Source organism: Episyrphus balteatus, chromosome 1, assembly GCF_945859705.1.
Source record: "Episyrphus balteatus chromosome 1, idEpiBalt1.1, whole genome shotgun sequence".
NCBI lineage: Eukaryota > Metazoa > Arthropoda > Insecta > Diptera > Syrphidae > Episyrphus > Episyrphus balteatus.
The window spans coordinates 150,539,043-150,554,302 of NC_079134.1; the positions used below are offsets into that span (position 1 = coordinate 150,539,043).

At 29.9% G+C, this 15,260-nt stretch overlaps 1 protein-coding gene across 1 annotated transcript in view; it reads left to right on the top strand.

Moving 5' to 3' along the window:
* LOC129918277 (locomotion-related protein Hikaru genki) overlaps positions 1-15,260 on the top strand; it is a 47,163-nt gene that overhangs the window by 15,192 nt on the left and 16,711 nt on the right. Inside the window, exon 2 of the mRNA XM_055998734.1 lies at positions 9,342-10,589. Coding sequence (XP_055854709.1) covers positions 9,342-10,589 — 1,248 coding nt within the window. The remainder of the gene's footprint in view (positions 1-9,341; positions 10,590-15,260) is intronic.

Sequence of the window (15,260 nt, forward strand, 5' to 3'; positions counted from 1 at the left end):
TTTTCTGTAAAAGATTATTTTAAACGGTGTTTGGTCAATTGAACAGATTTTATTTTGTACACTATACTTATGAAATTCCTTAAAAATATCAAATTTTAAATTTTCTTAAATTTTGTTAAAAAAAAGAGGTTGTCTGTAAAGTCGGTGTACGGACGATGCATCGTCCGTACACCGATGGTTTTACGTGATAACGTCGTCAGAAAATAGGTTGTGTGCTTTTGTTTAAAATGAGTCAATTGAAGCGTTTACTTTTTTCAAGCAATCATAATTTACAAGAAAAAGCTAAAAAAAAATACCTTTTTTATTTTCTCATTATATATTATTTTTTTTATTTTAAAAGCTTACAAAAAAAAATTATGCAATTTAAAAGCCAAGTATTTCTTCTTAAGAATAAAAACATTTTTAAATTTTTACAGTGCGCAAAAAGTATAAAAATAATTTATTGAAAACAATCATTTTCATCAAAAAAAGCAAAGAAAACATGAATTTTTATCTTCTCACGTCATTAATTCCATTTTTTCCCTTACAACCTAAACAAAATGTTGTACCATCTGAAAGCTTATTGTCTTAGCTCAATATATATATATATATATATCGATCAGGTCTATGAGACATCTACAAAAAGAGCTAGAATTTTTTGAACTCGATCAAATTTCATTAAAGAAAGTAAAAAAACATTTATTTTTATGTTCTCAGGCTATGGAATCAATTTTTTTGTTTGACAACCTATACAAAATATATACCATGTGAAAGCTTATTATTTCACCTTTCATATGACGTATCAATCTCATTTCAAAGATGCCTACAAGAAAAGTTAGAATTTTTTAAAGTCAACCATGTCGAATTTCCAGAATGAGATTACGGTACTTCCCACACTGGTGGCTGTTCGAGGGGCAACAGATCTCCACTGGTGTTTTGAGGTTTTTCGCAAGTTTCTTGATTTAACATTGTGTAGCTTGTAGTTAGTCTAGCGTTATGTGTGATATACCAAATGAAAGGTAATTGTATCAGGATGCTCATAATAATATGTATCAGGATGTTAATAAAATTTCTATCAGCTCTTGGTCAAAAGTTATAACCTGTTGAATTCTAAAATTTTATTTTACCTTTATCTCGAAATTGTGTTTACGAAAATGATTGAAACTTCACACACATATAGTCGTAGTCATGGTCTATCATTACTCCATATACTTTATTCCTGTATCTATTAAAGAAAAAAAGATAAAAATAAAAAACGATGAAAATCGGTTAAAAACGGTCAAAAAACGTGTTTTTTTAAAACTTGTTTCTTCCGTTATTCAGTCAAAACTCACTAAACGATTCCAAGTTTTTGCACATGTATGCATCAGGCCAAAACCTACATGTTTTATAAGTTTGAGATTTTTTTAACGCTCCAAAAAAAAAAAGCTAAAAATCTGAAATTACCCAGAAATACCCCTTAAAACAAGGTGTTTTTCAAAAATTCATATTTCAAAACGCAGAGTGTTGAAAAAAAAAATCCGTATCAGACCCCTAATTTTTTTTCTCTCATCTTTCACCTGGCATCTTTAGAATTGTCCAAAAAAAATTCCTTTACACAAAATCATCATTTTGTCATAGCCCAACACGTGTACAACGTTTTAGAATTTTTTCTTAAATTCAGTTATTCTTTAATTAATCTCATCTATCTTTAGCAAAAAAAATCAATTCTCTACGACTTCGCGTTTAGATTTTAGCCCAAATTTCATCTTTCCGTTTTACCCTAGTTTACCCTATTAAATGACGAAATTTTAAAAAATCCTTCATTTGGATTAAGCTTTAGTTTATTAACTTTCAAATAAGCTATGGAAGATTTTTGTATCTCTAATAGCTTATTTTTAATTTTGAAACGTAACGTTAGAAAATGGCGTCACTTTTTTGTGGTGGCTGCCATATTTCATCGATTTATAAGACGTAATCACGTCAAAAGTTTTAAAATAGGAGTTACTTTTAACATGAGATCAAATACGTGCGACCTCAGTAGTGCATTTTATTAAATTAGTACTAAAATGTATTTCAGTACATTAAATTCTTCAAAAATTCATATAAGTCTGGGCTCTAATAAGACAAATCTGTTTACTTTACTTATTGCTTAGAATTCAGTTCTTAGTTTATACAAATTTGTTCTGTGTACCTATACAAAAATTTTCATTCAGTGCTTTTGGATTTTTTAACTTTTCGCCTCATTGCCAGGGCACTAAGTAGGTACAATTAACTTTAAAATTTGATCTGCAGGTACTAATGCTGGCCCTACTGGTACGTCAAACCTTTTGAATGTTTTCTTTTTTAACTTAAACATGTACATACCTACCTAATAAGTAGTTTAGCATTGTTCTTTATTGAATTCGTCTTGAAATATGTTATTAAAAGAGCATGTTTACATATTTACATTCAATTTTCTCTTCATCATCTTAATTAAAAGCTTGAAAATGTAATCAACAAACCCGCATATTTCCATAACTATAAAACACATTTCATGTATTTATACCAAAAAGATCTTTTTCGTCCAAAAACCCAAAACCTTTAAATTTTCTAAAAATAGTATAAAACCTCAACATATTTTCCCAAAATAGAAAAACATCATTCATATAGACCTCTCTTAAATTCATATTTAACGACCCATCTAATACTCCAAACTCTATCATAACTTTAAACTTTCGAGTTTAGAGTCTTTTGTATAGAATAATTTTCATTTCCACTCTTGCTTGCAGCTGGCCCTAAAACCATTTTTGCTAAGTTAGCAGAAATCTACCCAAGAGAAAAACATACATTAACCATCACGCGCGTAGCTACTAACCAATATTTTACAATTACTCCGCATCTCTCTAAAAAGTCAAAAGTCTCTTTAAACGATGCACGATGGTGGTGGTAGAGGGTGGTATAGCGAACAGTGTGGTAGTATTTTCGGGGCAATTCTCCTCTGTGTTATGAGCTCTAGTGCTTCAGCTAATTACCATACCGCACATCGTTTGTTGGTAAAAGCATCAGCTCCAAGTTTCACGACATGCCCAAAAATAAACTAAAAAAAAAAAATCCTGTGTCTAGCAGAGTAAAGGACCCACACGACGACATAAAGGCTCGTCGTTGTATAGTTCGCTGCTACATGAAAACAACAGCACGTGGAAGACTAGAATATAGGTCATTCAGAGTACACACCATCAGTACACTACCCTTACCCAACAACCAACACCACCCCAGGCGCATCCAGCTACAGTATACAAGCCAAAGAGTTTATATGGGAACCACTCTCGCACAAAGTACCGAACCGAACCGAACGAACGAACCCATCAAATTATAAAGTGCACTAGCGGATAAAATGTTGCACAATCCTCTTTCTCTCTCTCTGCACAATGCTCAAAAGCTGTGCACATCGCATGTCTCCAATGGTACAAGCTGCTTCAGCATCAACATCAGGTTTTTTGCAAACTATATACTAAAGTACCCAGGAGGCTATATGATGGCTGGGCTCTGGCATAATGTAAACTCTCGCCTTTTTTCATTCTTTCGAGTTTGTTTGCTGCATTGTATTTACCCCCTTTTTTCAGCCCCCAAACAACCCCTAAGGACAAAACGAAGTGATATAAATCTTTGAATTTTTGGATATCTCAGGAAACATGATGCAAATGGAATATCTAAGCACTGTCTTGAAGGATACGAAGGATATTGAGATTCATATACCTACCGCAAGAAAAAAAAAAAAAAAAACATTCTTTTTCTTTTTCTCCCTGGTGCTTCTTTTTTCTTCTGGATGATGGCTAAGAAGCGGAAAAAGCAAACAAGAAAAAAAAAAAAAAACGGCACAAATGCGACAGCAGCCTTAGCAAGGACGACACTCTGACGACGAACAAGGACAAGGATGTGGATGAGGAGGATGCAAATTGGCGACCTACTCTCATATGCAAATGGAACTTCACAACTCGAGTGAATGATTTAGAAGAGTGTATTTCCAATGCCACCATTTTCTCAACACTGACTGGAGGAACTAGAGTGCAGTCATATACCATATCCAATCCAGTGTGCTCCAACCAAAACCTTTTTTCTTACATGTCACAAATGAATAATGTGGCAACAATGGAGGTTTTATTTTAGTATTTTCCAACAGAAAACTAAATTACATTTTTTTTTTGTTTGGGGAAGAAATTCTCATTTTCGTGTAGGGAAGAGAAGTTAGGGATATTCGTACCTATACCTATGGTGTTCGTTTAAAATACACTTACTTTAACATTAGAATGGATGTGTGAGTTTGAGTGAGTGTGTGTGTGTGTATTTTTTTGACTTAAATGAAAAAGGATACACTAAGGACTAGGGACATTGATTTATGAATGAGTAAAATAAGTTTGAAAGGAGAGAAATTTATACAAAAGAAAAGACCTTTTCTTTAAGGAACCCAACTAGAAGAGGTGGTATTACTTACTATTGTATGGAAGGTGAATTAATAAAGTTTTTGGTTCAGGTGAGAGCTTGCAGGGTATACCTATATTGAAAGTGGCAGTTGTTGGGTATTGTAGAAATTCTGGTTAAATAATGATTTTTAAATTGCAAATAGAATCGTGTTCACTTTGGATTTTGTTTGAAATGAGAATCAGTTATGTATTCCAAAAAAATTAATTGAACTGTTTAAAATTATTTATTTAACAATGAAGATTGTGACTTGTCGAAGAAAGGATAGTGGTAAAGTAGGTTACTTTGATTTTTCACTTTGTTGTTTGTCAGCTCTTTTTCAATATGAAAATATAGAAGCTTGGTTTTCAACGAACAATTCAAAGTATACAACTGTATTGCAATTAAAAATTCAGCATTTATAAAGTACATATTACAGAAGCTTCATTTTAACTTCGGTAAGGTTTTTTCTGCATAGAACTCATCTGAGGTTAAGACTAAGACTTTTTGAAGCACTTCTAATATATTTAAATAAATTTTTATTATAAATAAGATGTTATTACTTCTTTGAGAAATCTACTTCTGAGATAAGCTTTATAGAAGTCATATAGAAGTTGAAATTAAATTAATCCATGCCGAGGCCAATTAAATGCAGTTTTCGTTTTATTTGTTGTCTTCCGGAGCTTTTGGACTTCCCTCTTTTTTATGATTGTATTTTGGAACGTCTTCGTATAGTTTTGCCTTTAAAAGACAAAACTTCTTCATGAGAGTTCCAGCTTAGTCCGTGTCGTGCTGTATTTTATCCATGACGATATTTTAGTCGTTAATAAGGCTTTCTTAGATTGTCTCTTTAAGCAGTTTTCGGGTCCAACATGTGAGATTTAAATAAATTTTTTTAATAACGAAATTGTTGTATCATATGCATATTATGCTGTTTATTTTAAAGACTTCCACTAAATACCATTGGATGATTGAATAATATAAAAGGAGCTGAAATGCAAAAAAAAATAATAATTGTAGAAAAAAAAAAAACAAATGGAAAATTGTTATAGTTGTTTTAATTAAAAATTATTCATGTGAAACCTTAAAAATTATATATTTCGTTTTTTGTATTGCTGGATTAAGTCATATTCAAAACTTAAAAATTATTTTTTCTTGCAAAAAAAAAAAAAATCGAAAAAATCTAACTTTTTTTATTCCATCACCTTTAAATCCTTTTTTTTATATGACAACTTTTAACAAATTTTATATCATCTAAAAGCTTATTATTTTACTTTTTATATGACGCTTTAATCATATTTCTGCCATGCCTACAAAAAAGTAAGAATTTTTTTAAGCCAACCATGTCGAAATATCAAACTGAGATTAGGGTACTTCTTTTTACTTGGTGGCTGGTCATCGGCAACAGATCTCCATCACAACGTTTTTTGAGGTATTTTTCAAGTTTTTCAATTTAAGATTGTGTAACTTGTAGAGCACGTACAGTTATGTTTAATATCATCAGCATGCGTATTAAAGCTAAACCAAATTTGTATTTGCTCTTGATCAAAAAATATAACGTTCTTAGACGTTCTTTTTTACCGTTATCTCAGGATTTTGATTATGAAATGAATTGCAATTTTGTGCAATTAGAGATTATTCTATTACCTATCTACAGTATAAATTTCATTCACCTATCTATTGAAACAAAAAAGTTATAATCAATTGAATTTTCCTGTCTCTTTTTCGTTTAATCGTGTTTCAAATCACTACGATACTAAAGAAGTTAAAGAAAAATATTTTTTTTTACATCAACAAATTTGTAAAATTTTGCACAAAGAAAAAAGTAGATACATAATATAATTTTTATGTCAGCATCAAAAATTAGATTTTTCAATAAAAAAATTGAATTACTTTTTTTTTTAAATCGAAAAAATGGCCAAATAAGAGGATATTCAAAGAGCATCTCGCACCTAATTTTTCCACTCAATCCTATTTCTGTTTTTTTGTTGAGCCGTTATTCTTTGTACATGTTGTTTTTTATCTGGTTTAACCTTTCCTTATTCTGAAAAATATCGTTTTTTTTTTGCTTCAGATTATATGACCAATTATTAAGCTACTTAAAATAATACTATTGTTTTAAGAGCATTGCTCTTGCTTTGCTTAAATTGATTATGTATTCAAAAAGGAAAATTGAACAATTCACATATTGATGTGAATTCTAGACAAAATCTTTCACATAAAAATTCTTTGATTCACTCTGGTGTATACGTACTTTTTTCTTGACTCAATACAAAAGAGCATTTGTGTTTTTTCATTTTTGCTTAAGTGACAAGAAATTACTGAACTTCTCGTTAGAAGTTAGTTATTAATGATTTTTAAGAACAAAAATGTTTTGTAAAAGATTGGCCTTAAAATTATTTTTTTATTAATAGAAGCATTTTTATCGTAAAAGCATTTTAAACGAATATTTAAATTAAAATCGCAGAAAATTGTTTTCTTTTGAAATAAGGATGGAGAATCTGGAAACAGTAAAATATAAGCGAGCGCCAGGAAAAATTATGAAAGGTACATTGATGAAATTTGGGTATGGGTTTACGATGAAGCAGATACAAGGAATCCAAAAAGTCTTTTAAAGTATTTTTAATGAAAGGGTTTTTTTGTGGAAAATAAAAAAAAATCCGTGATAAGTCCAAAAAAGTCAATGGTATAATTGATACCTATGAGAACTTTATTAAAAATGTTGTTTTTGTTTTGGAAATTTTGAATAAATTTTGTTTTGATGTTCAAAGAAAACGTGGGCTTATTGCAAAAACTATGTTATATTAATGGTACCCTATATATGATTGAAACCAAAAACCGTTTTTGTACTATTTGTATGAAAATTAAAAATTAAAATTGGCAACACTTGTAATATCAAATAAGTGGCTTATAGTAAGATAGATCATGTCTGTAAGTGTAAGGAAGATCAGTTGAAACCACAAAAAGTTACCGTTAATTTCATTTTTTTTTTTCATGACGTTCTTAACTTTTATGTATAAAATAATTTGTACTTTTGAAAGTAAAATAATTAAAAGTCTTAAATTTTTCTATTTTTTTATAATAAAAGGTGGGAACCGATGAAGATATATCATACGTGTCTTATTACACTGGTCAACAAGGTTTTTGCCACAAGAACCAAAATATACTTTTCTAGTAGTTTTGGGGTGCTGAATCCGAATCTGAAGACAGAAAAGTTAGATTGGCCTTCGTTTTTGAAATATTACCGTTAGAAAATGTCAAAAAACGTAATTTTGGCTGTTTTCGAGGCTATGTTTTTATGTGGAGTAATTCATTATAAATAAATTTTTAACGTTGCCTATAAGAGCAAGTTTTATTCTTTCAAAAAATGTTTAAATCTTTCCGATATCTCTTTTATTGCCCGAGATATTTAAAATTTAAGTAGCGGTCTTTGAATCAGAAACAACACTGGCCAACCATATTAAACTTTTTTTGCAAATATACTTTTCTAAAGGTTTTTGGGTTGCTGAACTCGAATCCACAATCAGAAAAATTCTATTAGCCTTCGTTCTTGAAATATTACCGTTATAAAATGCATAAAAAGGGTTTTTTTTATAACGGTTATATTTCAAGAACGTAGGCTAAGAGAATTTTTCCGATTGCGGATTTGAGTTCAGCAACTCAAAAACCTTCAGAAAAGTATATTTTGGTTCTTGTGGCAAAAATTCTGTGACCAGTGACTTTAGATTAAGTTTAGTTTCTCTTTGGCTTATTAAATGAAACCTAAGATATCTCGAGCAATAAAATAGATATCGGGAAAATTTAAACAGTTTTTGAATGAAGAATATATGTTGTTATAATAACCCTTACAAATTTGTTTAAAATGAATTACCCCACGTAAAAACAGAATCTCGAAAACAGCCAAAATGACGTTTTTTAGCATTTTATAACGGTAGTACCTATTTAAAAAACGGAGGCCAATTAAATTTTTTTGACTTCAGATTCGGATTCAGTACCTCAAAAACAAAAGTAAATTTTGGTTCTTGTGGCAAAAAAAAAATTAAATTTTGTTGACCAGTGTTATTGATACAAAATTCCATTTTTACAGAAAGAAACGGTTTTACTACCAACATAATTTGATAGGGCGGTCTTACCCCATTGTGGGGGCAAGACCGTTTTTTTTAAGATGTTTTTTCAAAACGTATTATCTTTTGTTTAGTATTTTTTATTTTTATTATAACAAGGAGAGCAAAAAACATTTAATTTAATGAATAAAGACTTTACCTATTAAATTAAATGATGTTTTTTATTGGTTTTTAAGGCAGTTAAACACTAAAGGGGCGGTCTTGCCCCCACTTCTCCTACATAAAAACCTTAATTTTGTCATCGAATCTTAAAATAAACTGAGCCTTTCTTATTGAAAAATAATAATTTTCAGCAAGTGTTGAGGGTTACAATAATTTTTGTATCTAGCGATATTTCAAGTCTTTAAAAAATAATTTGAAAAATATCTTTGAAGATTTTTAGCACTTTGTTAAAAGTTTTAGAAAATCGACCCATACGCTTAGGTTCTTTATAAAAATAGACTAACAGAATTGCCAGGCCAAATTTGTTTTTCGGTTTTTCATGTTCAAATCTTCTAACGAGGTTTGACATTATATGAAATTCTAACAGCCCAAATATTGTTATAATTAGCGTTCATGTTAAACTTATAATTATATTTAAATTTTGTATCAAGAAATATTCTTTAGGCACAAATGGAAAACCGCAATAACGAAAACAGAACCTTGCTGTGGCAATTTTTTTTATCTTGGGAATTTACATATTTTTAATTTTTAACTCATAAAATTTTAAATTATGCAACAAACAAAGAAAAATCATTCTAAAATTTCTAAAAAAAAAAATTTTTTTAATTTCATTAATGAGTAATATTTTATTTAAATTTGTTTTTTGAATAATTTCAGATCCAGCACCAGGATGCAGGGCACCCGAAATCCGTTACATCAAACCAAAGGCAGTTGAACCAACAACCGAAGCATCTTACGTTGACTTTGAAACTACTCAAATTTACTTACCTGAAGATTTTACCACGTCCGATGGTGATTCCATCGAGCACATAAACATTGACCTCTCCAGTAGCCATACAGACTCAGCCATCAATCCGTATCAAATTGACATGGACGGTGGCGGTGGTGGTGTGGGCAATGCTGCCGCCTTACACAGCGGCGAAGCTGAAGAAGAAAATGGCACCGAAGATCCTTTGGCAAGACGACAACGTTTACGAATGGAGCGTAAAATGGGTAAAAAACGTCGAGCTGGTGGACGCCGGAGACGTTTGGAAAACGAGAATGGTCAAAGTCGTGGAACGGGCAGTGGCCGAGGCAGTCGATACAAGCGTCACGCCATTCACAAGGACGACTCACCAGCAGCCGAGCACGACAAATGGAGTGGTGCGAAACTAGCTGCCGAAGGTGAAGTCTACTACGTGCACCTGGACGATTTGCTCAATTCGAAATCCTTAAATAAGGAACTGCGACAAAAACTTCATAAAATGAAGCAAAAGCACCTCAAGGAACGTTCGAATAAATGTTCCCCCACCGGCGGAAGCAGTGGCGACAAAAAGAACACAGACTCGTCGTGCAAAACAAAACCAAACTACAAAAATGGTAACAAGAATAAACAGCACCAACAGCAGCCGGTTGCAGTTGCTGGGGATGTTGTCGTTGACGGAAATGAGCCAATTCCGAAACAAGCCCCGAATCACTCCTCAGACAATGGACCACCCAAACGTCATCATCGCACAAAAAGGTCATCGTTGAGAGGAGCTGCCAATGATGGTCTTGATGGTGGCAAACACAACCAAGATGAGGAGGAAGTCCTGACACAACGACGACAACATAGAGAAAATAACAACGACATCGAAACAACAAATATTGACAACAGCAAGGATGGCTACTTGGATGATGGTAAGAGTAGCAGTAGTCAATTGTCAGCTCAGAAGAATAGCAAAGGCAATACAACGAGCACGTTACAACTTGGTGCAGGATTAAGGCATGATAATGGCAGCACAGCAGACGACGACGGCAGCGAGGCGGGAACCGCAGACAATTTGCAACGGGTTAAGAGAAAATCTGGCAAAACGACAGGAGCTCTCAGTCGTCCCAAGGGTGGTGGAGACTCTGGATCGAAGACTACCAGTCGAAAGGATAAAGGTGAGTTTGTTCAAAACAATTGTGTTGTATTTTTTTTTTTTTTTTTTCAAAGGAAGGGTAGGGAAAGAAACTCTGCAAAACAAGTTTCAAATTTGTTTTATGAAGCTAAATGGTAGAGTGGAAGATTTCAAATTAAATTTAAGACTCCATTGGGATCGGTAGTTACACATTTCTATGACTTCGATTGGAGAATTTATAGAAATGTTTTTGTCTTTTTTTTTTGTTTCTAAAGAATTGCTTTGAAGTTAAAGAGAAAGACAAAAAAAAAAAAATATTTTGTAAACACAAAAGACATAACCACAACCATGAAGTTATCTCGTTTGTAGTTGCAAAAATTCTTTTACTGCGGTTCACTGTGGTGTATACGTACTTTTTTTTCTTGAATTTTTATTTGAAATGAAAGTTGTGTCTTCTACGATGTAAATCGTTTGTAGATATATCAGAAGATATTAATGAAGAAAAGTAAAGGAAAATTGGTTAATTATTGCTGTAAAATATAAACTTAAAGAATGTAGGTTAGAAATGAAGTAACAAAATTTATCATGAAAATTTGAACTTTACATACTCGTAAGTTTTTTTAAGTGATAAATATATTGCACTGACGACTAAGTTTTCAACTCGCTAGTAAAAGTTCACTACGTACGTGGTTTAACATTCCATTTTCGTGGAAGTACACGGAGTAAAGACCATTTTAAGATGTGTGAAAAAAGAGAGATAAATTATGTTTTTTCGCATTTGGTGGCAAAATAGTTTTCACTTTATTAATCGACTTGGTTCGAAAAACTATAAGTTGTTAATAAGAGTCAAATTTTCTCAAGTAGGCCACCTAAAACCGAATTGTCGAATTTGATTACTTTTTTTTGCATATATTGGAAGATTCATTTATGTTAAAAATAATATTCCAAAGTATTTTTGATAAAACTTCAATTTTGTTGAAAGTTATAAAAAAATGACATTTTGTACGCCTTTTTGTTTAAATGACTGTATCTCAGTAATGAAAACGTATTACCAATTGTACAAACAACAATTAACTAAAAAAAATTAAAAAACACAACAAATTATTTATAAAGAATTGTTTTTGTTATAAACAATTGAATTTTTTCATTATAATCTTTGAACAACAACAACAACATCTTGAAGGTGCTACCACCAAGTGTTTTTTTTATGGCTAGAGTTACAGTACTGTTTCACGGATGCCAATCCGATCATCAGAATCCTCATTTTTAACTAACATCTGGAGTAGGTAGGAAAACTATTTCTTATATTCGATTCGAAATTGTATAAGCTTTTATTATCTGAAAGAAAATTTTAGTGCAAATCATAAGAAAAAAAGTTATGGGCGTTTAAACGTTGCAAAATATCATATTTTTTACAATGGTACGATTAAATTGTGAGAAACTAAAAATATACGCTGGCGAAAACCTATTACGTTTCTTAGATCCTGTTACACCGATTACAAAACGGTATTTAAAAATTCCGTAACACCTCAAAAATTAGAACTTAAGGCCAAAAAAACGGTTTTTAGACATTTCAAAAAATCTAGCCTCGTCAAATTTTTCAGCAATTTATGATTTTTTTACTGTTTTAGAAAGAATACATTCAGACCTTTTCAATAATGTAAAAAATATTTGCACCAAACAAAGCAAAACTAAAAAATACCTCGTTTGGTTCGGAAATAAATATTATTTTTGAGTTTATTTTTTTAGTTTTTTTTTTTCTATTACCTACACAAAGATAGTTCTTCGCTTTACTTATTGACTGCTGGTTGTATTAGAATATACCTTCTAATTTTTAGTTTTGGACATTTTCCAAGGTTAGAATTTTTGTTATAAGTTATAGTGAATAGCTAGAAATTAAAAATTTCTAAAAGTTAAAAACAAGCTGTCAATGTTAATAAGAAATTATGTTATCAAAAATGTAGTTGTTTTTATTTGACACATAAATAATAGCCTCATTTTGTTGGAAGTCATGTCTGTCACCAATTGTCTCAACTTCTAGTACTTCGAACAAAATTTTTCTTCAAAAGTTGTAACTGTCAGTCAACTTGTTGTAAGATTCATTAGTTTCTTAGGAATCCATTGCCAAATTTCAATTAAAATTTAATTACTCGTATACTTGATCTGACAAACATTTTATGCTTTTGGAACCAAACCTCTTTTGACTGTACTACAGCACAAATTGTCTTTTGAAATTGTCTTAACTGATCTTGCTTATATTTCAACAATCAATGATTTACAAGTTACAATTCATTGATTTGATATACACACGTGTTACTCATTAATTGATGTCGTCCTTCACACTTTGTGTGTATTTTTTTTTTATTTCTCACTCAATTTTTAACGAAAGATTTGGAAATACATACTTTTAAAATAATAATAAATAATTAACTAAAAATAACAAAAAACTTGTTCAAATACATGCTGAATTGATGTCAAAGTGAAATAGGTACACATAGTATTTTGAAACTTAGTATAGGTTCGTTACCAAAGCTAAATATGTTATACACTGTTCAAAAGGATAAAACTGGTAAAAGGACAAAAAATTAAAACTGCAACGCTTACATTTTACATTAAATATACGGTTAAAAATTCTGGAGTATTTTTTAATACTTTTTGGGTTACATATGGGTCTACACCAGATACGTATTAAAATTTAATACATGACAAATATTAAAATTTTTTAGTTGGTACAAAATGCATTAAAATTTAATATAGTAAGTTGTATTAAAAAGTAATACAGTTTATATTAGAATTTAATACCAAATGTATTAAATTTCATGTATTACATAATAAAATTTAATCTTTTCATATTAATTTCTAATAAGAATTTTATTAAAAGTCAATACAAAAATATTTCAATTCAATACCAAATGTATTGAATGTAAATAAAATGTATTCTTTTTCCAAAATTCATTACTGAAAATAAATATTAATCATAAATAATATAATAATGGTGATATTATTATCTCTATTTTCATCATATTGCCTATGAAAATTCATCTGAAATTTTAGCATTTTGCTTCGAAAAAACACAAAGCACCTTCAAATTAGTACAAATTTACAATTTTTGATTTAAATTTTTTTTAAAAAGGGACCTCAAACAATGCATTTTTTCTATTTTAAAATGGCGGCATCTGTCGTTTGATTAAAATATAATATTATTGTAATACAATTCAATACTTTTTATATTATTTTTTAATAAATTTGTATTACATTTTAATACAATTATATTAAAATGTAATACAATTATATTAAAATGTAATACAATTATATTAAAATGTAATACAAAAATATAAAAATCTAATACAGCGGTATTAAAATTCAATACAAGATTAGAATTGAACCCACGGAGGTTGTTTTCTAATCATTTTTGTATAACAAGTAGTTAACTTAATACTTAAATATTGAAATTTAATACAAAAAAGATTAAAAATAATTTTGATATCTTGAAAGTATTAAAATGTAATATTTTTTGTATTAAAAATTGCTTTAATGCAAGAGCTGTATTAAAAAATACTCCAGAATTTTTAACCTTGTACCTACAACCTACATATAAAAAAAAATACAAAGGGTGGAATAGTTTTAAAAAGTGTGATATATATCTTCGGTAAAACTTTATGGCTCAAGTTTTTTCACAATCACTTTTATTAGGTACCTCTTTAGGACTTTGTTTGATTTGGCATAATATCGATACCTTCCCGTAAGAATGTATTAAGTGACATTTCTAAAATTGTTCAGGAAACGAAAAAAAACAAAATGAGGAAATGTATGGGCTGCACAATTTTATTTTCGCTCTAGTTTCATTTGTATACATGATAGAACAACCGCTTAACTCGTACTATATTTCCACATCAAAAAGTCATTTTTGAAAAAAATAGAATGTATTAAATTCTTACGGGAAGGTATCGATATATTGAAAAATCGATTCCAAAAATACGATTTTCTAAGATCAAATTTTTTTGAAATTCGAATATTGGGAAGCAAATATCTCCAGGCCCAAGTCTCGTATTAAGAGTTGGTTCAAAAATATGAGTTCATAAAGAGCAATCCTATCCATTTTGGTACACAAACTACACACTTAATTTTATTAGATTTTTCAAGATAAAAATGCATTTTAAAAAAGTGCATCCCAATCCATAAAGTGATGAATCTTAAAACGGGTCTCTAAAGCTCAAACATATTTATACAACTTTATATGAGAGTTTTCGACTTTGTTAAAGTCATATTTTTTCAAAGCATGATTATCACATGACAAATCGAACGAGTTGTGGGTCACTTAGGTGTATACGTAACAAATATGTCTAATGAATAACTTAACCAGATAATATAGAATTTTTTATTTTTTTTTTAGCTTACCAAATAATCTGAGCAATATTTTTTTTGTGAGTTCATTTTTTAAATTTTTTGAATGAATTTTCCACAAGTGGTTATAGAAAATTTGATTTTAGATTCACAGAACAAAAATTTAGTTTCTTATCCCTTTAATAGTAAAACATAATTTATATTTGCGTACAATTTTAAGTTTATACGAGATTGATTGAAAAAATTGATTTTTCAAAATAAAATTATAATTTGTTTTTCAAACAATTTTTTTTAATAAGGGGATATTGTATATTTTAGAATTAAATTCTACCACAGATTTATTTTAATTATTTAATTAAAAGAAAAAAAT